Below are 25116 nucleotides of genomic sequence, written 5' to 3'. Positions count from 1 at the left end.
TACGTCAGCGGCGCTGTTGCAATTACCACGGCGGTTCGCTGGCCTGCACCTGTGAATATCCCCCGAGTGGCTTCCATTTTTGGCTTTATTGTTCATTTCGGACCAACAGAAACGCTTGTGAGGTGAGCATCCAATCCTTCCAGCTGCGCTTGAGAGATTGCGACCGCACCGCCGGGTGCGCACAGTCAGAGCCCAGGCAGCACTAATCACCTCGGATGCTGGTTGATTTGGGGTTGCACTGTAAGGCTTTTATTTGGTCAAAAAGGGAATCAGCCTGAAGTGTGCCCGGCATTATTGCCTTCCACGAGGAAGGCAACTTCGTGACTCATCAAAGACATAGCCCTGGCTATGCCAGATCTGTGAAAGACCCTCAAAGCAGAAAATCACAGCCACCAGTCCCACAGCCAGTCCCATAGTCAGCCCCACAGCCAGTCTCATAGCCAGTCCCATAGCCAGTCCCACAACCAGTACCATAGCCAGCACCATAGCCAGTCCCATAGCCAGTACCATAGCCAGTCCCATAGCCAGTCCCACAGCCAGCACCACAGCCAGCCCCATAGCCAGTCCCATAGCCAGTCTCGTAGCCAGCCCCATAACCAGTCTCATAGCCAGTCCCATAGCCAGTCTCATAGTCAACCCCATAACCAGTCTCATAGCCAGTCCCATAGCCAGTCCCATAGCCAGTCTCATAGTCAACCCCATAACCAGTCTCATAACCAGTCTCATAGCCAGCCCCATAGCCAGTCTCATAACCAGTCTCATAGCCAGCCCCATAGCCAGTCCCATAGCCAGTACCATAGCCAGTCCCATAGCCAGTACCACAGCCAGCCCCATAGCCAGCCCCATAGCCAGTCCCACAGCCAGCCCCACAGCCAGCCCCACAACCAGCCCCATAGCCAGTACCACAGCCAGCACCACAGCCAGCCCCATAGCCAGTCCCATTGCCAGTCTCATAGTCAGTCTCATAATCAGTCCCATAGCCACTCCAATAGCCAGCCCCATAGCCAGCCCCATAGCCAGTCCCACAGCCAGCCCCACAGCCAGCCCCACAACCAGCCCCATAGCCAGTACCACAGCCAGCACCACAGCCAGCCCCATAGCCAGTCCCATTGCCAGTCTCATAGTCAGTCTCATAATCAGTCCCATAGCCACTCCAATAGCCAGTCCCATAATCAGTCCCATAGCCAGTCCCACACCCAGTCTCATAGCCAGTCCCATAGCCATTTCCATAGCCAGTCTCATAGCCGGCCAGTGTAAAATCAGCTGCATGGGAGGCAATATTGTCCACAGCTGAAATGGAAACACATTCAAAGTGATGGATGGCCATTAGCTCGACCATAACTGACAGGTTTTCAAGAACATTTTACCATGTTAAGGATACAGAATGTCTTATAAATCATTCTTAATCGGTTGGTTACATTTACCTAAAGATCACAACAGATGGAAAGATTTTTCAATACTAACTGTTCACAGCCTTATAGAACACATTTTGTTTTTACAGTTTTTTAAAAATTGTATTTCAGTTTTTGACTTTCTTTTAAAGCATTGTTGTCATGACAACTTAATGCAGTCCCACCATACCTCACCCTGCGAACAGTGTACGTTGTCACACTCATCAAATTGTGCACTAAATTCAATTGTAATTGAATGTATTTTGCACCAATGTCATCGGCTCCATTGACACCTCAATATCAGTGTTACCAGAAGTAACTATTAGCACAATCCCTCTGGGGTTAAGAGTTCACCTTTAATGACCCTCTGTGAAGAGACTTCCCCAGCTATGTCATTTAACTAACATTTCAGCTCCACCCATGCCAGTAGGCTGCTAGAAAGTGCCTGAAACATAAAACAGATCAGTGTCATTCAGAACAGCTAAAAACACTTCCCTAATGCATGTGGGAACTGTTATGTCACAAAGCATTTGAGCACCACCAAAAGGTGTTGGAAGATGGACAGCTCCAAAACCAGCGTATTTCACCACCACCATATGTAGCTGGGAAATGGACAGCTCACTAAATAACTGCATTTCAGCACCACTCTATGTAGCTGGGAAATGGACAGCTCACTAAATAACTGCATTTCAGCACCACCCTATGTAGCTGGGAAATGGACAGCTCACTATATAACTGTATTTCAGCACCACCCAATGTACCTGGGAAATGGACAGCTCACTAAATAACTGCATTTCAGCACCACCCTATGTAGCTTGGAAATGGACAGCTTTGAAAAAACAAAGTGCTTTTCTGGCCCATTCCGCAAATCTGTCCAACAGCGGTTTGCAGCTACATGCATGGAAAAATACAACTATTCACAAAAATGGTGAATAGGCCTCAGTAGCATACTTATGCGAATGACACACTACTGCCAGTTTTTCACTCGTTTCCTATGTTCTCTGTACATACGCATTCTCTTATTAAATCTCCCCTGAATTCTGCTTTCATTTGCCAAATTAGGGCCAATCATTGATACAGGGTATATGTTAAGTGGATTTCTCCTGACCTAGAATCATTAGAGGCACAGTGCCTTGTCTGAGTGAGATAAATGCGGCGGCAGACAGGACAGCGGGAGTGAAAATGTCCTCCTGATGTGCCCGATTCAAACTAAAACAATAAGAATGGGATTTTTTTTAAAAGAAAAAAGCGAACACAAAAACAAATGATGGCAGAATGCCAATGCCGATGACTGACAGCAGATTCACTGTCACCCTGCGGGTGTCACGCATCTCCTTGCTGCAGTGGGTCTCAAAACCGTTATTCAAATTTAATTGAGCAGGAGGAAAAAGGCCTGCATTGTTTAGAGCAGGAGCAAATGGCAGGGGATCCTTTGGAATTCCTAAGCAAGCTCCTCACGTCAGCGCTGCGCCCCCTTTAGGCCTGACAGATAAACAGCTAAACAAATAATAATAATAATAATAATAATAATATCTATGTAATTTAAGGTCACAGACTGACAGGTTCGTCAGTGGAACTCTACAAAAGCCCGTTGGCTTATCTAAAAAATGCTTTCCATATCTGCAACACTGCTATTGCTATCAGAGTGCAAAAATGCAGCTTAGATGTAATCTATAGCATAATCAAAATGCCAACGTGTGCCATTACCAGAACTCGGCTGCAGACGCTGTGATAATGCTTGATTGTTATTACTTTTACTTTTTTTCTTATCACCCGATTTGTTATATGATATTTACAAGCAAGTTGCTTCCATTCGAAAAAGTGCAGGAAAACACTAACACTTAGTAATGTGATATGCTAGTCGCCATTTCTTTTTCCCGCCGGTCTGGAAACAGGACATTTACAGTGCAGTTGTTGCAGGTGGACTACAAGCGCCTAACAGGTCAGGAAAGATGCCACGAGACAATGACAATCATGCCGTCTCAAACTCTCCCTCCTTGTCCGGTGTTTATCCACTGCCCTGCTACGGCGAGCGCGAGCTGCTTCCTAGTCTGGCGTGGATATTCTGGCTTGCGCATTGTCCTTTCTCTTTTTCTAAAGAAGCGTACAGAGGCATTGTACAGGCTAAAAAGACACATTTTTCATGATTCCTTTTATAATTACAGGAAATTGAAAGTTGTTTTAAACGGAAAATTGGAGGACAGAGAAAAGGAGAGATTCTTGCCAAAGGAAAAGCTTCAATAAAAACGTTAATTTCGTGGATCCGTTTCATTAGGCTATACTTCTACACCTACGGTTCACATAAAATATAATAGTTAAAAAGTATTGACGTGACAAAGATTTTAATGATATAATATTAACAAAAGAAACGCTGGGGAAACACTTATGTACTGAAAAAAATGTTGGGCTTACAAGGCACGACGCGTGGAGCCGTGGAGTTTTTTTTTCCATTCGCCTCTTGCGTTGTAAAGCCCAGTAAATCTAGATCTTTTTTTTAAGTGTTTTCCCAACTTTTCTTTTATTGCTTTGGTCTTCTTTTTGGGAACGCTTGGCTTTATTCCACTTCCTTATACTTCAATGATATAACATTACAATTCATTTAAAACGGTCATGGTAGCGTCTTCATGCTTGAGTGTCGTTCTTTTTTTACTTTCTTTTTCCAGCCATTAGTTTGCATGCCCTTTCTCCTCTCTGAAACTCCTAGATATTATTTTCAGATTAATGGAATATAAGTATAAAATATGCATATTGGTTTTGCGCAGGTATATATTTAATTTTGATTAAAACTTGCTCTCTGTGAGAAGAAACCAGTCATAAACGCCTTTCATAAATGTTAAATACGGTAATTATATAAACATGGTAACCACAAATAAGGTTCGGCAATTAACAAGTGTCTAAATATAAGTCAATCACATGACCATAATTTCTGTGCAATTTTACCACTGAATGGAAAATATCCAACAACCTGTTAATAAGAAAATACACATCTTATGAAACGATCAAGTCAACGGCAGCTGTAGGCGAGATTACTGGCAGACTTAAAAATGTGTACAGAATAATGATCCTAACGCACGCGGTTAATTAACATGTACACCTCAGCCTGCTTCGGCTTTCGTGGAGATGCGCTCCAGCGAGCTTGTTAAACAAAAGACAGAGACAGCGGTAAAATATGTAAATCTGGTTGGGGACGTTCCGTCTGCACGGAGACCCAGCACCGTTTCAGGCGGAATGAAAACGTAAAGTTTCAGGTTAAATTTAATTTCTCGTGGCAACATTACAATAAAGTAAGATATTCAAACAATCCCATTCGCTTAATGGCATAAACTTAAAGGGTTTTGCTCTGGGTGGGTTGCTTTGCGTTGAGGTCCGGGAGTTTCTCCTTTAAGCGAAGACAAAAGAATCGTGTTTGATGTTTATTGCCCCTGTATTTATAGCCTCCAAACGCAGTCGTCTTTATCCATGAGTTTATGATAGTGCTGAGACTGCACGCCTCAGTTCCTCCAGCGAGATAAATCGGTCCCCCTGAACGGGGGGTACAATTTTTCAACAGGGATTTTGCTCAGACACATCTGGCCTCCCCTTCACATCGTATTTGCATTTTATCGCTCAGAAACATTTGTTTATAATTTGTCTTGCTCGGGAGGTAAAACGTCTCCAGGTTCTGCCTCCCGTTGAAGGTGAGATTACTACTAAAGCGGAAACAGATTCTGTCTGAATTCAGCACTGGACATCTCAGGCCTGTGCAAAGGCCACTGCTGCCATGGTGTCATAAATCTATAGTATTACCTCACAGGAAAAGCCAGGCCAATCTACGGACATAACTGTGGGGGACTTCTGCTCTCTGCTGTTTAAGATGTTGTTTTTATTTATTAAAGCACTTGGACTATCAAACGGCGGTTTATTTACCACTGATACTGTGACCTGGTACCCAGCATCTGTGAAGACCCACTGTACGTGCGTAGCTACAGGCAATTAACTTACTGAACCGCGCTCACATAATTTAGACACACTGGCATTTATTGGGAACAGAGATAATTTCATTCTTTGCCCGATGTCCCAGTTCATTCTCATCTCTGCTGCCCCTAGTGGTGGACTGAGCTCCCTGCAGCCAGGACATGGTCATCTTCAGGGATCCTCCAATAACTTTTTTTCCGCTGACTGCAGTAAAGGAGACTTGAGCACCCCTGTGCCTTTTCGCTTTAGTCCAACCACTAATTGACCATGAATGTCTGACTTTTTGTCACTGCTTAAACTGTTCTATATTCAAAAATGCTGCTGTGCTGCTTCCGATCTCTACAAAATGCATCAAGAACAAATAAACATCATCCATTCAGCTCCACAGAGTCTATTATAGCTCAGTGGGTCACTGTAGTTCTTCAGTCTGTAATCACAAACTCAGCAGTGAGTCATTTTTGTTTTGTATTTTGTAAGATTTAGCCAAAAGTGCGTTTTTGTCCATCCCTTCTTTAAGAGTATGCCATGTTTTAGCGTCCTCTAGTGAACGGTGGGAGAAGCCACACCTGAATGTTTCTAAAGCGCAACATTGACTCAAGTACGGTATTGATTATGCAGTTTCACAGGGAAGTCAAACAAGGAGAGAAATGGCAATAAACCCAGAACAAAAACAACTTCCTATCAAATTTTTTGATAAGTAGCAAATTGCCCTGCAAGTATTATTTCTCACCGCCTCAGGGCACAATTCAAGTATCAGAAATGAGATTACTGACAGAGGATGGTACTGGAGGGCAGGAGATAAAATAACCCATTCATTCTCCCGTCTCCAGAGACGTAGGCGGATAAGGACCCCGGATGATTTCTGTAGGCTCGACCAAGTCTGATTAAAAAAGAGCGATAATAAATGGGACTGAATGCGTAATCCTGGCTCTGATTTCTCTTTGGGGGGAGTGGGCGGGGCAGGCGGCAGACCTCGGGCACGTGGTGGAGCACGCGAAGCTTCCCGCAGCGCACGCCCAAAGTGCTTTCTGTGAAAAATGATGGGCTTACCAATAATGGCTGTGCCATAAATAATACATCAGGTCCTGATGACCACTTCAGACAAAAAGAAAAAACTCGGCGGAGAGCACTTAACTCCTCATCACCGCAACACAACCAAGGCATTGAGTTTCCTCCATAATTGCGCCCCGATCCATATATCGACGCTAGGGCGTAGATGAGGGCCCGCCATAACCTTGGGCAGATACCAGGAGCAATCTGCCGTCAGGTAAATTCCTGCTGACAGTAATTGCCGAACAGCTGTCCAATTTCTCCACGAAAGTTTACTCTCCCCTTATTTTCCGTATGGGATGGGGGGGTGGGGGGGTTCTGGTCTGGACGCTTGCAGTGCCTGCGGTGGTTTGGGGATATCCTTCTGCCAAGCATCCTGCCAGATGCTTTGGTGCTCATGGGGGCGCCCCTGACCTTCCCCGATCTCCTTCAGAAGGGCAGCTTGGGATCCCACTCAATAACGGAACACCTGCCGTTCTGCTGTCGTCCAAACAAATTTGCAAAGGAAAAGCGTCCCATAACAAACATTTGTTCAGGCTATAGCTGCTGTGCTTGACAAGAGTGAAGGTTAAACCTATTACATGCTGAGAATTTGTAGTGGCAGCACCCCCCCTCCCATTCCTTTCCTTCCCTGGTGAGACGTGTCCTCTTATTGAATCAGTGTTAATGAATGGCAGTGTGGGCTCATAGGCTCCTGTGTTGAACACTAGTGACCTGCACATGTTGGTGCTGCAGCCAGGGAGCCGTACAGTCCATGCAAAGGGCAGCTGAGTTCTTCAGGGAAAAGTGGAGTGCTAATGGGAAACGGAAATCTGCGGTGATGATGAAATCACTCTGATAAAAATACAGCTTTGTTTCCCGGATGAGGATACCAAGTGGGGTGCTGAGGCACACGCGAGCATGCTCACACACACACACAGACACACACACACACGCATGCATGCTTACACATACATGCAGACGTGCATACACATGCACACACGCGCACACAAACACACAGACATGCACACATACATGCGCGCACGCATACACACACACACGCACACACACAACAGGCATACACATTCTTAAACACATACCCACACAACATGCATGCACATTAATATACACGTACAAACTCAGAACACAGGCACACACACGCAAATCTTTAGTGCTAATGCCATTTCTTGATTAAAAGAGTACATTACTATTAGTTAAGTCAATTGGGTGGCATCTGGTGAGCTCTGTTTGTCCCCAGCAGAGAGGGAACAGGTTTTAAGAAGAACAACTACCTGAAGCCTTCTCATGAAACGAACAGCACAAAACAAAAAAGGAATGCATTCTCACGTGACGCAAAAACAACAGAGCTGTTTAGGCGCGGTTTGCCACAGGCACCTAAAAACGCAAATGGGAGGTCCAAGCAAAGAATCAAAATAAGAAATACATAGAAAATAGAATGAGGCTATCGATCCACATTGGGTAAACTGACTCTCCATCAGCGTCATTGCAAACAAGATAAACACCTACAAACAGCAACAGTCACAACATAAAAACATGCAGAGTGGAAACAAATCCATGGCACAGATGCGCCAGCTCCAGGTTCTGATACTAAACACTTCCATACAGCTAAACACCCACGCCCATTCAGAAATCCCTCCTCCAGACATACAGTAACACTCTGCAGCATCACGGTGACATTGAACAAGCACTGAAACCTGCAGCTAAAACCTCACCGCTGTGCTGTGGAGGGGATGGACACTGCAGCTACACACGTCGCTGTTCCACGACCGCGACCGAGACCAGTTTACCGCCAAACAGGAAGGCTTTATTCTTTTTTTTTTAAAAGGGGGTATCTGTCGTGACATCAATCTTCATCACGTTATGCCTCTCGTACCTGTCAGTCATACAAAAAAATATGATCGTTAAGATCAATAGGAGACAGATTGAAGGCCCCAGGTTCTCCGCTTTTGACAGAAAAGTGAGCGCACTTTGTATGGCGCCGCATGGCCTTTCACGGGAGCCCATCGTCTCTGACCTGCGAGCGCCGGCGAAACCAGCAGAGACGCGCGCGTCACGGTATATTAACCGCCTTTCCTCCAGTTCGGCTCCGACCCATTCATCAGGAGAAACAAATACAAGCACTTTCCCCTAACAAAGCGCTCCGGGATAATTAGCCATCTGCGGCTTTTTAATCAAGAAAATTATCATTATTTAAATGCGGAAACTTTTAGTTTGTTGGAGGGGGGGGGGGTGGAAATTAAACTCCCTGAGCGAGAGGTATATTCGGATACTCCATGCGGTGATTAATAATCATCAGCCTAAATGGAGTTAATTTCCCCCCTCTGTTTTTTCTTCTCCATTCATGTTCCTGCCCAGATGCTAGAGCGAAAATGGCGGTTATCAGACGAGCCGCACGTGGGGTTGCGGGGGTCGACGGCGGCGGGCGACACGTGTGAACTTGGAGCTGCAGGGGCACGGGGACAGCTGCGCACGCTGCTCAGAGCGGGAACGCGAACATGGCCGCCGCTGCGCAATGAGTCAAGCAGCATTAGACATTCCCTTTTCACAAAAACATTGCCTACAAACTCATCATTCCCTGACAGGATTTACATATCCCAGCTGTCTGGGCTACAGTATTTAGTAAACATGCGTTGTAGAATATTGTATTTGCAGGGCCATGTAAATGCAAGGTGCACCTTTGGCTAAATACCCAGTTCTCCATATAGGACACTAAGCAAACTAAGTTCCTCAGAGTTCAGTATTCCTGAGCTTATCATGAGTTGTTTAGACTGACAGGTTCACTAAAAAGGGATTTGATTGTGAAACTGCCTCATTTCTTGCCACTAAAATCCAGCATCTGTGGGAACCTGCACACGTGAGCGGAATACTGCATGACTCACTGCTCCACCGCGCAGCGAGCTGCACACCCAGAGTGAACTGGAGTCCACGTTTTATCTAGAAACCCCCTCAGCCCCACGCCACAGCCGCCCATCAAAACCCCATGTCCACCGGGAGGAGGTGCCGTGCAGGTGGAAGGCTGGATTATTCAGAAGGGTCAGCAGGCCATGTGACGCAGATAACAGTGTAGCAGTCGCGTGTGCGTGCTGAGCATCTGTGCGTCGATAAGGCCGGGGCCAGGCGCGCCCTGCGCAGGCTCGCTCTGTCAAGGACGCGGTGCACTGACCGCTCTGTGTGCAGGTGGCCAGGCTGCGCTCGAACACTCAACTCCGGCCAAGTGTTCCCAAAACGGCTCGGCTGACAGGCCCACCAAACGTAAGGCTTGGCACGCCGTTGAGAGCCGTTGATCTGACCCGGTAAGATCAGCCGGGCAAACACAATCGCAAAGGACACTGATGTCCAGACCGAGGGTGTTCAATTCACAGGCTGAGATGGACAACTGCGAAAACAGGTTTGAAAAAATAACATCAGTACAGGGCGCTTCACAATCTTAATTCTACCTAATTCAAATCTACCTCCCTGAAAATTTCCAGAAAATGAAATTTGGCTTGTAGTAAATGGTTATGTTTGCCCAGGCAGGCATAGGTATTCAAAGATGCAAGGCATTAATGTTAGCAGACAGGTGACAGATCACTGCATGACAGTGAGCACTAAGTGAAAGCCTTGTAGTTCACGCTATTTTGTAAAAATATAGAGTTGTGCTGATAATATGTTTACTGTACTGTGTTTGTGTGTGTACTCCACTCTGTTGTATAAAAACCATGAAAACCATGCTGAGAGAGTTCTCTGTCTATTCACTGCATTACCTACAATCCAGATTGCTCCTTATACACTCCCATGTCCCTATAAATTCCTATACATAAGGCTCGCATACACTAATGGTACTAACTACAGTTACAAAGAAACATGGCTTTGTCTTATCTACCATTAATTCATTAATATTTGATTATAACCCGAGAGCATTCTTGGCTTTCACAATTACATTTAGAATGCACACGGAGCATGGATTATCCACCTTTAAAGATGTCAGAACAAAGACATACAGTATACCAAGCCTTGTTAGTAACTAGCAACTAACTAACCACATTTAGGTACAAATAATAACAAGACTGCCATGATATGGGTTTTCTGTGAGAAAAAAGGTTTCGTTCATTTTTTCATATAGGAAATCTATATAGGAAGTCCATGATAATTTGTAATTTCACAAACTAATCTTTCTGGGAAAGACAGTGGGAATGTGAAGGGGAACCTCATGAGGTGTTAGTCTTTTCAGACAGAATATGGCAACATATGGTCCTGCTGTCTTTTTTCTTTCTCAAATGTCACCATCAGTAGAAATCCAGGTGTCCCCAGCAAAGGTAGTGCTTATTTGAGTGAAGTCTGCTCTGGTGCATATGAGTTCAAATAAAACTGAACCTGACTGTTTTCCTCAAGCTGTTGGCATCCAAGTTTGTTAATATTAGTCACAGTGAGGTTACTTCATTATGCTTATTGTTCTTACTAACTGGGTAGTATTGATGAGTGACTGATATCAATTTACTGATTGTAAATTATAAATAGTAATCAGTTAGTGGAGCTGTAACAACAATGGACAAGGGTCCCAGTGCTGAACTCTGAGGAACACTTGCTGAAGCAGCATACAGGTTCAAAACCAACTTGTGAATGATGTTCTTTGGATACTGATAAGATTAAATGGCAGTCTTCAAAAGGGCATCATTAATCCTGGTGGGCTTGCAATGTTGCACATTTTCAACACTATATGGGCAAAATCAGAAGCCGAGGACTAAACCCTTTTTACTGAAGAGCACAGATGCTGAAAAATACAAATACAACAAGAGAGAGAAGCATAAACATTGAACTTGAACAAAAACATATGTCTACATCATTCCTGGTGAAAGATCGATGTGTTTAAATGAGTCTTATATGGACAATATGTTCTTGATTAAATCTGAGTTAAAAGTACTTAAAATACTGAACTCTTTTCTAAGTGTACGTTCAAGTTCAGCTTCCTTTTCAGCTTCTGCTTCTCCACCTGCGTGAGGCTAAGTTCCTTTCTGAAGGACACAATGCCTGCGACCCAAATGAGTATCAAATCAACCAACACCCCAAACTGGAGGTAAAGTCGTTAGAGGGGCAAGTACTTTGAGAGATACTGCAAAGAAAAAAGAGAGGCGCTGAACACCACTTGCTGCATGAAGAAACAAAATGAAAAAAGAAAAAAGACCCCAGTAGATAAATCCTTATCATCGTAATGAAGTGAGATATATAAAAAACAGCCGCTGAAGTAAAGAATAGGATGGGCTGCAATGCACCAAATAGGCACAGTGAATCAAGCATTTGTGTTCCGAGTAGAAAGATCCAGGTTAAGTGGAAGAATAATATCATTGAAAACCACAGTGTTCACGGTCAAGTGGACATGTTTGCAAAAGGACCAATGGTAATGAAAAAGGATTGGATCAACTCACAGCAGTCACCTTTGGTCAATAACGAGCAAATGTCAAGTAGGGTAATTATTTTTCACTACTGCGATGAGCGTGTTTGAGAACAATCAATCTAAGGTGCATCGACAGTGGTAAACTGAGATTCTATACAGCTATTCAATTGGACTCCAATGCAATCCAGTTTTCTATCAAATCGGTGCCAACCTTGTGCAGTTATAATTCTGCTTTCACCACAGGAATGTGTGGTTAATATCCAAAATAATGTACTCCACCTGGTCAGAAACAGAAAGAGAGGAATCTTTTCTGGGCGTAGCAACTTCCTTGTGTACTGACATTGCAGAGGAACCATTTGATGGATGGGAATGCCATACAGACAGCAAATGAGCAGCAGCAGAGAAAAACAATGTTAAACAGAGTGGGGGGGGGTCTTGTGGTGGTCAGGAGAGCATGTGTACTGTATGATGTAATGTATGTATCCCAGGGCACACTTTAACAGCTTTGATGGATAGCAGACTGATAAACGAAGGTTGGAGCCTGCCTGGAAGCCAGCTGTACAGTTTCCGTGGAGATAAATACCACACCTAGAGGAATTTCACAGGATTGTGGGAAAACAGGGAGCAGGTGGTCACCCTCCATCCTTGCTTTACACCTCCACACTGTTCGGTGAGGCCACGCCCTCAGAGCGATAGGGGAGTCACATGATGTCGCCTAGGGAACTGATCCAGCAATGACACACGCATGTTAGACTGAAGATTTAATAGATTCATTTATTCAATGGTGTGATCATAATCACACAGTACTGAACCTTTGGAAACTTGTTTGGAGCATTGATTGGTGATTGAGGATCGATCCCATGGTTCCATAAAGGGTGGAGCTATAATGTGCTGTTTAATTTTTAACCTGCTAAAAGCATAGTTTAATGTTCCAGTAAGTTATCAATTATAAAACATAAACAATGAAAAAAATAAAAATAAACGAACCAACCCAAGCTTAAATTAGAACTGAAAACTCTTGTCCACCTTTTGCCTGAATCTGAAAAGCAGTCAAGAGGACAGATATGAGTCATGCACTTAATTCCAGGCCTGACATCTCCTAGAGAGAGCAGCATGACACACCAAAGAGCTAGCATAACAAAACACTCAGGTGGGCCTGGGCACAAATACAAAAACCCAATATAGTCCACAGGTGTCAGAATAAACAACCCATGTAAGTGGGAGAAGTAACAAAATGGAAAAATTCAGAACGGGAACGTGCTGTATCACAGAATGAAGCACAAAAACAAGGTGCAGAGTGTCGGTTTGTATTGATCCGATCAATCCAAGGCAACCTCTTAAAGGGTTGCTGCGTTCAGGGCCACTTTATTTGTCGTGCACTAAATTTGAAAACAGTGTAACTTTGCTTGGATGACACTCTACAGCTCATAGTGACTGTCTTTCAAAGCACAGTTAGCCCAGGGATAAACTCCACTCCAGAAGGGAACATGGACAGCTCTGAGCTTTTAGTCTCTGGGGGAGAAAGTAAGTTTTTTTTAAAGATAAGTCTGGATTTTTTTTTCTGTAATGTAGGCCTCTGGGTTCTGGAAGGCAGCAAGTTCATGGGTTTACAGTGTACGCATGGGGAACCCCCTTGTTTGTTCCGCTTACATTATCAGTGTTGGGGGTGGGGGAAATGGGGGTCTGACATCTTTGAAAGCATGTGATGGAACATATGACATGTCATGGGAAGGAGAAAACAGAAATATTGCACAGTAGTCTAGGAACAACAAATGTAACCAGAAGGTTTCAGGTCTGAATTCCACGCAGGGACCTGCAGTAAAATGTATCCAACCAGAAATGCTAATTAATAAATCGTACTGCTGCAAATTGAATTTTAAACATTACAGAAACATACTGAATGCTCTTTAAGTGGCTCTGAATATGGGTATCTGGTGGCAAACAAATAAAATGGAGGACAAACCTGAGTGGCCCTTTAACCAAGAGACTATCCTAGCACAAAAGGAGGGAAAATGCAGCTTGCGACGCTGTTATGGGAATATGCACTTTTTTACACACGGCCATCATGGCTACATTATTGCACAAAGTATAAATCAAGCTTAAGAGAGGACAGCTTTCTCCACAGATAAATCGGCTCAAAGTGCATTTAACATGCATTCATTTAAAGAGAACCAAGGGCTCCTCTGTGGAAAAAAAAATGTTTTCCAGTATTTCACTTTAGTAGTATCATCTAACATTTTATATGTATATGTGGTGGGAAATAGGGATGAACTTTAAGTCAATGGGTATTTGAGAATAAACCCTGAGGGAAGGCATTTACTTGGACTTAGAACAGCAAACACAAGGCAAATCAATGGTCCCTCACAGGGCGGATTTATAAATGCTCACTACGTCCAAGCAAACACTTTTGCACAGATTTACTTCCCCACCGAACCACCCGGGGTGACTTTTAAGCAATCGATACCGTTGTCCGATTGCTGAATTTGGCCGGCCGGTTTAAGAGAGTGGCTCTTAATCTTTTGATGCGCCGGGATAACGCAAAGTCCCAGTTCTCTCTCCGACGAGTAAAAATTCAGCATTCCCTCCATCTTTACGGCCGTGTGATTGACACATCCCAGAGCCGAGGCCACAAAGCAGAGGAGATAACCTTGGGATCTGGGGGGTGGCAGAGAGTTTGGCGAAGGCGCATTTTAATGAAACAGAAAATGAACAGAGAAAAGTTACCCAGGCCGCTTATCAGCGCGACGCCAGTCACATGATATCCACCCACTTGAAAATTTGGGATCAGCCGTCAGACGCAGACCCGTGCGTCAGTATTCTCTGCCCACATCCAACCCCGGCCACCCTGGGACTATGGGGGGTGCTCAATAAGCCGCAGGGATCTTTCTCTTCTTGTTAAAATACAGTTAAAAGCTGGAAAGGTGCCTTGTTCAAACCATGAGCCCTGAAAACTCACTCATCCATGGTAACTTTTTCAAAACAAGACGAAACCTCCCCTGCTGCAGCTGGTGCCATTGAGGTTAAACACCTGAATGGTTGAAATTGTTGAAATTTGTCCTTAGCAGCTTCAGAGGGGATTGCCAGATGGCCTCACAAGCTCATTTCCAGATAATATAATGGGTGGGAGTAATAACACATTTCAAGGCTAATGCTCCAAGCAGAAAAAACTTATATTCAAAGCTGTGTTTGAAATAGACAGCAATTATGTGTGGGCTAAATAAAACAGCAAACTTAACAGCTACCAGAGAAAATGTATTTCAAACAAAATAATGTTAAGCCAAATACTATGAAAACTCTTGTTTTAAGCAGAAAAAACTTACAAGGTTGTCACATGGGTGAGCATATTTTAATTGCACAAAATGTCTCCTAAGACAATTTCTGAAACAATGTGATTTATTGTAGGACAATATTCATGCTAATGGTAAAATACATATGAATGAAAAAAAAAATGATAAAGCAAATAATTTCCCAGCAATAATAATAATAATACTTTCCATGATTGCAATGTTACAATATACATATATACCTCTACTATATTTTTCCTCAAAAGGTGCTCCATTGGTATAAAACCACTTAATACATTTCCTGATTTTTCATTTCTATGTGAACATTTCGCTCTCACTGTCCAGGCACATCCCCATCCAAACATTATCATGACTCAAAATCCACAAAAGCCCACATCTCACCCATACCCATACAATAACGGAGCTACGCAGAGAATCCCCACCGTCTCTCCGTCGCCCGCCCATCCCCGTGCTGCCAGAACTCACCTTCCAGATCTTTTTGGCGGTTTCCACCCGGGACAGCTTACGGATGGCGAGCCCCTGCGAGGGGTGTTCGAAATACATCTGCGTGAGGAGACAGTGGACCCCAGAGCGGTCCGGCCGAGCCAGCTGTAAGTCCTCTAATGGAGGAGGCGAGCACACCCACACCCTGGGCTTTTACTGCTGCTGCTCACAACCGCCCAACAACTCAGCAAACTCATACGTCCGGCCCCTTCAGTGAAAACATGGAGAGACAATGTCCTGTTTCCTCAGGTGGAGAACGCTGCTCCTCCAAAAACAACAGAAAGCCCCCCCCCCCCCCCCCCCCTTTCACACAGTAATTGCGTAATCCCAGCCCTGCTATCACATGAGTTAGTGCAGTAATGAGGTTAAGATTTCTGATGGCTTCGGCGATGGGATGGCCAAGGATCAACATAGCGTTAAAATGTAATGCAATATGTCTACCCTGGTGAGCCAGCAATCAGTACTAAATGCTTTATCAAGCCATCAAGTACGTAATGCGGTGGAGGTCAATATTATGAAGGGCTGGGAAGATCTCTTACAGACACACAGACACAGACACAGACACACACACACACACACCATACAGTAGAATCTCATCTGTGAATGTCTGTATTAGACTCTATTACAGTCATACATCAATTTAATACAAATGAGATGGATTCTAAGAATTCACTGATTCAGGGATAAATCTATTGAAGGGCCATAAAGGTATTTAATCAGGATTTTCTTTTTTTGGGGGGGGGGGGGGGGGGGGTTGGTTAAGTGATGGAAAGAGAAATTACATACATGTAGTAAAATTGCCCTCTTGGGAATGTTCCTTGGTTACTAATCACCGACTCCTGTGCATCGCATGAGCAAGCAGAATTAACAGAGAGGCCACAGACCATCCTCTGGCAATTATCCTTTCATTGCAAGTGCTGAGAAAGGTTACCATGGAAACAGAGCACCACAGTAGCAATTGCATTTCTTGCAAAAAGTTTTCGCTTTGATTCATTTCATTTGATTCAATTTCATCATATCCATTTAATCTTTTTCCGTATTTACGCACGTCGTTTCTCGAACGCGGTTACCATAGTGATGTTGTATGCTTTCGGGTTTTGGAAGATCTCTGTGTTTCATAGGAAGGAAGACTATACAGGCATCATTGCCACTGAGCCCCTAGTAAGAGATACATAAATGCACTTCAATAAAATTTTGACATAAGATTTTCAAATGCAGAAAAAATCTGATAAAATAAAAAACTTTATTTGTGGGAGTACAAACATTGTTACATTTATGTCATATGTATTATGCACATCTTATGTGTCAAGATCTATTTTGTGTGTATATTTGTGCATTATGCTTGCTAGTGTCTTTTATTAAGCCGCAGGTTGAACTTCTTCCTGAAACATTACTTAAATTATTTATCTGCATAGCAGATGCCCATATCCTGTGTGACTTACACAGGCAGTTCATATAGTTGGATATTTTACTGAAGCAATTCAGGCTGAGGTTCAGGTTCCTTTGTGAGAAGTAATACAGCAGTGTCCCATCTGGGATTTCAGCCTGCAAACATTCAGTTACAATCCATGTCTTTCGCTATCTATAGGAAATATAAAACAGTGTCGTGTGGTAGATAGTAATGGGATTCCCTTTGTGATATTCAGCAGTACAGTATAGTAGTTAGAGGCAGAGTTTCTCTTAGAACTGACTGGTGTGTGATGTAATAGATAGACATGGATTTCCTCTCGGCATTTGCAGCAGTGTGGTATAGTATAAAGAGATGGACTTCCTTTTAGAACCAACAGAGGCGTGTTATACTAGGTAGAGATGGACTTCCTCTTAGAACCAACAGAGGTGTGTAATACTAGGTAGAAGTGGACTTCCTATTAGAGCCAAGAGAGGTGTGGCAAAGTAGCAAGAGACAGACTTCCTTTTAGAACCCACAGAGGTGTGGCATAGACATGGACTCATGGACTTTTAAAACACACTGCAGTGTGGTATAGTAGGAAGAGATGGAATTTTAAAACACATCGCAGTGTGGTATAGTAGGAAGAGATGTACTTCCTCTTAGAATCTACAGCAATGTAATATAGAAGTGAAGATGGACTCACTCTTAGACCCAACAGTATCTTATAGTGGTTAGTAATGAGCTTCCTTTTCAAATAGCCAGCCAAATGTTTTTGTGTTATTTCTGAGGCATTTAACCATTGCCTGTTTCAGTGAAGCTTCAGCTGTCCAAATGAATGACATAAAACGCAAATCATTTTAGGATCAACAAGGCAACCAAATAATGGCCTGTCTTTAACTCAACAAAATGATTGTTGTTCCACTTATGTTTGTCTAAAATTAAACCTTGAAACAATTTAGTGTCAAACTGAGTAACACGACCACCACTTCAGGACTAGGCCTCCTTTAAGCACAGTCACAGTTTCAGCTCAGCCACAGTGACTCATTATGCTTCACTCGGTTGCCTCTCCGTCTCCCCGGCTTTCAATGCCCGGACAGACAGGATTAATGGTCACGGCTAAATGACACACACTGCAGCCCTCAGCCCGCTTTACACAGGCGGATCGTGAGGCGTTCGCTAATGGCTCAGATGCAGAAAAGTACCACCGCAAGGATAACAGAGGCAGTGGAGGTTGGGAGGTACGCACACATTAACCCCCAACACGGGATCCCGGAGAGCGGGCACATCCGCGAGAACCCATCAAAAACGTCATTACTGCCACAACTGTGTTTCTCTTCTTCCTTTAAGATCGCCGAGAGACAATCAGACTTCTTTCTGCTGCACTTTACAAGATTTACGGGTTTTAAGATTTCAAGTTTACTATCCTTCAAGGAAGGACGTAAGTCCCAACGAGACAGTGTGAACCATACAAAAATCCTAAGTGTGCACTGTGCCTGCTGGCAATAAAAGAGCAGTACATCAAGATAAAGAAGCAGTCCGGTCTTATTCTACCCCAGCCACTGCCACTATCCACAAAGCGGAATCTCACTTACAATACTGGCCAGTGTGTTTATCCAGTGCAAGCCAACTGCAAACTTGTACTCAAGTGCAGAACATGTATTTTCTGTATTTTTAAATAATGCTGCGGCCATTGCGTTCATACTGTTGGTTTCTGTTGTTAAATTATGCCACTGTGATTTACATGCTTCCTGTTTTTTTTACCTAGAAATGTCAGATTTATAATTGGTTGTTTGCGACAAGAAACACGTAAGAAAAAAGTGTGTTAAGTAATACTTTTCCCCGAAATCCTCTGACCTCACCTCATCCCAAAAATAAAAACCAGTACAAACCAATAAAATCCAATCCAATCCAATCCAATGACCCAACACGAAGCAAAAGAAAAATAAACAAGCCAAACCACACCAGACCAATCCAATTCTAAGCTTCCATGAGGCACAGTTGTATTAATAGAGTTGGGCCAGGCTAACAACGGACCTTCTGCTTGATTGGCTGATGAGGTCACATGGTTTATGGAAGTTGAAATGCTGGAGCTCTTAACACATATTTTTTTTTTTAGCATAGTGCCGTGACCTCCTTCAATTTCAGTTCCACTGGTTGTCATTGGTTGGGCCATTTAAATTCCAGATGACCATTCTCTGAACGGTAAGTACGAGATGTGTTCATTTTCCAGATAATTACAGCAAAGGCACTTCCAGGGTCCAAATCCAGGGAGAGCAGCTCATGAAAGTCTGATTGGGTAGTTATGTACTGTAGCTTTGCATTTACATGTTTATTAATGCTATTAGTGCATCAATGCAACAATATGTTATTAATGCTAAAGTATATTACAATACATAACAGAATATATTTACAATATTTATTATATGTGAATAATATAATCAAATGATAAATTGTGGGTAATGAATTATGAGTGTGTAATGATGAGTTAATATGCAAATCTCAGATCCCTCTGAAAAGGAAATGCAATCATGTTTGTGATGTAAAAAGTAGTTTTATCTCAACTCCCATCTGGAATACACCCACCCTCCCTATAAAATAGTATACTAACAATGCAACACAATTCCGAATGTGACATAATATTGCAGCCGAAATATGTACATACAGTGAGTTCAATAATGTTTGGGACAAAGATTTTTTTATTTGGCTCTGTACTCCCCAATTTTAGATTTGCAATCAAACAATTCAAATGTAGTTAATGTCCACATTCTCAGCATTTATTGAAGGGCACTTCACCGAGTAGTAATTACAGTAATTTCAGGCACCATAATATTTGGGACCAATGATTTCGCAGGTGTTTCTAATTAGTCAGGTGTGTTCAATTTCTTACCTGAGTGCAGGCACTGTACTTCAGTAGAGATTTCAGTATTGAGTCTTGATTTTAGGCTTTTGATTTGCAGTCTGTTACTGGCATTTGTCAACATAAGGACTGGAGTTATGGTAAATAATAAAAAGGAATGAGAAAAAGACAGTCAGAGGAAGACCCAACCTTAGGCTTACCAAAATCAACTGTTTGGAACATCATTAGAAAGACAGCAAGCACAGGTGAGCTCTGTAATCGCACAGGGCCTGGTAGGCTAAGGAAGACCTCTACAGTTGATGAATGCAGAATTCTCACAATAATGAAGAAAACCCCCCAAATACCTGCCCCACAGATCAAAAACACGCTTTAGGATGGCCAGGTTACAGTTTGCTAAGAAGTACATAAAAGAGCCTGCAGAGTTCTGGAAAAAGGTCCTGTGGACAGATCAGACCAAGATCCACCTGGTGATGTCTGTGGGACACAGATTTCATACATGAAAAGGATATTTGCCAAAGTACTAAACATGACTACTCTCATTAACATAGCAGTAATATGTCCAAACATTATAGTATCCTGACATTGGGGGACTATGTATAAAAAGTGCTTTAATTTCTCCATGGTGAAACCAAAGTGTATACAAATATCCATAAATAAAAGCACAGAATGTGCAATTAAGCCACATGTGAATGGTTACATATCTAAGGGAGTACATAGCCAAATCAAGACAATTATACTATGGTCTAAAACATTATCGAGCTCCATGTATTTGTGTTTTGCATGTGCATGGTCTCAGTTCTGCATGAGTGTTAAAAGAATTCCATTTAAACTCATTTAAGCAGTCATCACTGAAACTCTCTATATTATCAGAGACAGATGGGAGAGAGATAGACTTTGTTAACTCCAAAATGGTGGAGCTAGCATGCGGGTTGTAGTTTGGAACACTAATTTTTAAATCAGGTTCAACCCTGATATTTTTATTTTCCTCGATATTTAGTGTCTAGTTTCATGACTGCAGCATATAGTTAAAAGAGGGCAGCAAACACATGCTCCCCTATGGAGCTCTGTTGCCAGATGCTCCTGGTTTTTACTCTGCAGCCAATTAGACAGGCTGCACGATCAATGCATCAGACCGTGCTGCCAGATACATCCGAGACTCTATGAGCAACTGTGTTTCACCAGCCAGCATGAAGCAACCTGCACACCTCCTAAACAGACTTTATATAGTAACATTTACAGTGTTAATTGGGCTAATATGTACTCTGTTACCAGTTTAATAAAATTAAATGACACAAAATGACACAAAAATCAAATTTCCCTCTTCTACCTCACTGAGCAACTACCCAGTAAAATGTGCAGTGTTAACTTACATTTTACTGAGCTGTTATGCAGAGCTGTAGGAGAGGGAAGTTTGATTTTTGTGTCATTTCAACTGCAGAAAGTCACTTTCATAAATCACAATAGAAATCCATCTTGAGTGACAGCTGGACTGACTTAGTAACAGTAAATAAGGGGTAAAAACAGTCGATTGCACACTGACTGGTGAAGCTGCCAAGCATTGATTTGAACCAATCACAGTGTTTTGTTTTTAGAGAGTAAAGAGCGATCTGACCTAGCTAGTCAGCGACTGAGAGCACATGGTCACTCCTCCTGTGGAGGCTCGCTCTAGCATCACAATACAGTATGTCCACATTAGTGTCCTCTTAATAATTTAAATCAGGAGTCAGTTGAAGGTGTTAAATCCAATGTAGCACATTTGTCTTCCCTCCCCAATAGATTTAAAATCAGCCCTCCCAGAAAACAGCAGCAATGGATTTGCTCCATCTAAGATCCATATATTACAGCATATTTATTTTACATATCTCTCCCACCAAGCCCCAAGAAAACAATCTGCTCCTCTGACATTAAAAAGCATGATACCCCCCCCCCCCCCCTCCTTCAGTTCATATCTGCACTCAAATCTTTACAGAAAATGCATTTACTTCAAGCGTGGCCACTGACTGAAATGGTTTTGTGATGGCTGAGGAAAAAAAGGCAAAGAAATGAAAGTCACGGGTAGTGATGGACATGTTGGGGAATAACTTGTTTCAAGGTGTTTCAAAGGCAGAAATGAAGCATTTTATTTTGGGGCACATTGCAAACTCCCCACTGTAAACTCACAGGTAGGGGAAAAAAAACAAGGTGTAGTGTAATCACTGTTGTTATTGAGGCCAGTAGCAACAAAATGAAGTGGGGAAAAATCAATCCCCAATGCGAGCAGTGTGGAACCCTGACCTATGACCCCGGCAGTTTTAAATGACTAGCAATTTCATTGCCTTTCACTACGCATCACCTCACAACATGCACACACACACACACACACATACATAGGCTCAATCACACACTCACACATACACAAGTGCAAGCTGATATTTTCAGAAAAGTGAACTGTATATACATACTAATAGTCCAACCGACATTTGCAGAATGTGAACACAAGCTTGACTCTAAAGCCTATTCGATGTGCTATAATACTGCATAATGCCAGCCCTTCCCACATGCTCACATGCACACACACACACACACACACACACAGTAAAAATGTTTCTGATAAAAGGACCAGAATACATTGGATGCTCAATTACTAGCCCAAGAATGGCCCTCAGTAGATAGTATGCTGTACATGAGGTCACTGTGTAAACTACTGGACTTTTTCTGCAGTAAAATAAAAAGCCAACGTCCCATTGACCCTCAGCCTGGTCTCACAGCTGAGAAAGAAGAAGTGAAGAAAGTAAGTAATGTGATGCAGTACACAGAGCCAACCAAGGAGAAAAAAAAAACAGGGGAACCAAAAAAAACACACACACACACGCACACACGCTCTCTCTAAAATATATTTTTACAATGTGAAGAAAAATATATGCTAAAGATAAACAAAATATCTAAATGAAATTCACAGGCTATTAAAAAAACAAACATGAACACATTTTGTCTTGGGGTAATACATTTATTTTTGGCTTCACAACAAAGGGCCATTTTATTATGCAGCTAAAAAAGTTCCCTAGGTTTGTTATTTTTTTAAAAAAAGAAAAGAAATCTTCCAAATTTCAAAAGGAGAGATCCGTGATTACGCTTGTTTGTATACAATTGTCGAGTTGTATTTAGCAGACAAAGAACATGTGAGAAGAGTTCTCAAGAGAGATAATTATGATTTATGAGGGGAAAAGAAAGGTAAAGTGGGTTATAAATCTTCCCAATTCAAAAGGAAAATGAATAACAAAGGAAATAAATACAGCATATTTTGACGAATGAAATGCTCTGAATGCTCTGCAACCACGGTTGTTAATTAAACCTTTCTATGTAACGACTGCTTTGGCATACATCTCAAACACATAAAAAGATTTTAAAATGTGGAACTGAAGGGAATCGCCGAACAGTATCAAGACTTAGCAGGATCTTAAGAACAATTACTTTACGACATAATTTAGTTGCGCACAGGATGATAAATAATGTAAAACACTAGGAATTGTTTGATTCAAACGGTCATTGAGCAAGTCTAATGCTTTCTGTACAAGGTCACATGGAATGTTGTTTGTCAGCAAACGTTATTCTGCATTTGAAAGAACTTTCTATGGTAGCAGTGCAATAATGCTAAATGTGTGTCATAACGCAGGCGCTCACAGGCACAGCAAAATTGTATCCTGTCTGTAGGAACCAGGAAAGAGTAGAGGGTGCAGTAGAGACCGGGGTTCCTGCACGGACCTTAAGTGGGTGGAGCGAGAAATGTGAAAATACATACAGTCATTCCACCAGCAATGTGTGTTGTCTGTGGCCTCTCTTCATAAACATTGATAAAAAATGAAAGCAACCTACAGGAATCTGTTCAATCGGTTCTCGCAGCCTCTCAGCAGCGTGCCGGGGAGGTTCTGCGGTTGGTTATCTGGGTTTCTCTCATCCAATGGAAGTGCTCTGTGCTTCCGTACAGGTGAGCCACACACCGGACCTGTCATATGCAGCGAGGCCTGTGGGAACACAGCTTTACTCTGCAGCCAGGGAGAGCCGCCTGGAGCTGAAGGGTTTGGGCCCTGCAATCTGACAGCTGTACTCCACATGGGCCTTTGAAGGGATGCAATTCATCTTCTGTGTCTATTCTGGTGCTGCAGAACGGCAGCCAGAGAGCAGAAAATAATCAGATTATTTTAGCAAAGATTGGATCAAAATGCAAAGATATGTGTATTTTAATCAGAATTAGGATGTTGTAGTGATTGATAAAGTTCCCATTGCAATAAACTATTTGTTTAATAGGAACCCAGCTTATTAGGACCAATGTGACTCTCACATTAGCCAAACAACAACAGGAGAGTAAGAAGAGAATTTCTGCGATGGTTCCTTGTATGGTTATTATTATAAAAAGAGACCTTTGGATGGGTCGTCTAGACTGCGGTACCTATAGTACAGTTCACATGTACAGTAATACCAGACAAAGTTGCACCATCGTAAAATTACATGCCAGTAGTACAGTATGCTGTTGCACTATACTATAGTTGTCTTATGAGACAAAAAATATTATTTTAAGATACTGCACTGAACCATCTGATAGGGCTGGGTTGTACTAAAGAAAAATAGCCACTGGTGGAGTCCCAAAAGGATTCCTTGAGGATCTGCTTAAATACGATCTAAAAGGGATTATTGCCACGACATGATAATACATTATCTTTGATATTATTGGAAATTACAATTGTTGCTTTTCAGACCAGGCCTTGTTTTGGCAGGAACGTTACTTCGTCAGTTGTACTATAAATTAGTTTCAAGGACAAATCCCTTTGTATGAAAACCATTGTTGAAACATCTCTCACAGGGAACATTTTCTAGGTAATTTCTTGAGCGCACGGCTGACTTTATTTCCTGAACCACTTAAGTAGAAATCACTGGCTTTAGCCTGATACAGAGCCTACTACTGCATATCTTGGCCCAGAGACAGCAAGCTCTCAGTTTTATTGTCTCCCATTTACCATATTTGCTTAGCCTTCATCCCGGCTGACTGAAAAAGCTTACGTTTCCTCACATTTATATGGCCGGATACCCAGAAGCAATTTGGATAAAGTATATGACACAAAAGTGGAAGAAAAATACTGACCTTGGGACTCCGGTACCATTTCCCTTGCCCCACACAGCAACCGATTATCATATTTTACCCTTTGTATAAAAGCGTTGGACAGACCTACTTTATATTATCCCCTGAGAATGCATCAGATGATACAAATCAGCATAGCTATGTCTCCTAGAGAATATTCCAGAAACCCTGCAGGTTCTTTTTTACTGTGTGTGCATTTTGA

At 42.6% G+C, this 25116-nt stretch overlaps 1 protein-coding gene across 4 annotated transcripts in view; it reads right to left on the bottom strand.

Moving 5' to 3' along the window:
- Positions 1-25116, bottom strand: part of dpp6a (dipeptidyl-peptidase 6a) — a 269988-nt gene that overhangs the window by 147765 nt on the left and 97107 nt on the right. The window contains exon 1 of one of the 4 annotated variants that reach the window (XM_035415605.1): positions 15537-15629. The exons of the other annotated variants lie outside the window; for them this stretch is intronic. Within the exon in view, the coding sequence (XP_035271496.1) occupies positions 15537-15614 (78 nt within the window). The 5' untranslated portion in view covers positions 15615-15629. Of the gene's footprint in view, positions 1-15536; positions 15630-25116 lie in introns of those variants that run through there. 4 annotated transcript variants of the gene reach the window in all.

The sequence above is a fragment of the Anguilla anguilla genome, chromosome 4 (assembly GCF_013347855.1).
Source record: "Anguilla anguilla isolate fAngAng1 chromosome 4, fAngAng1.pri, whole genome shotgun sequence".
Taxonomy (NCBI): domain Eukaryota; kingdom Metazoa; phylum Chordata; class Actinopteri; order Anguilliformes; family Anguillidae; genus Anguilla; species Anguilla anguilla.
This window is presented reverse-complemented; position numbering and strand designations above follow the sequence as displayed.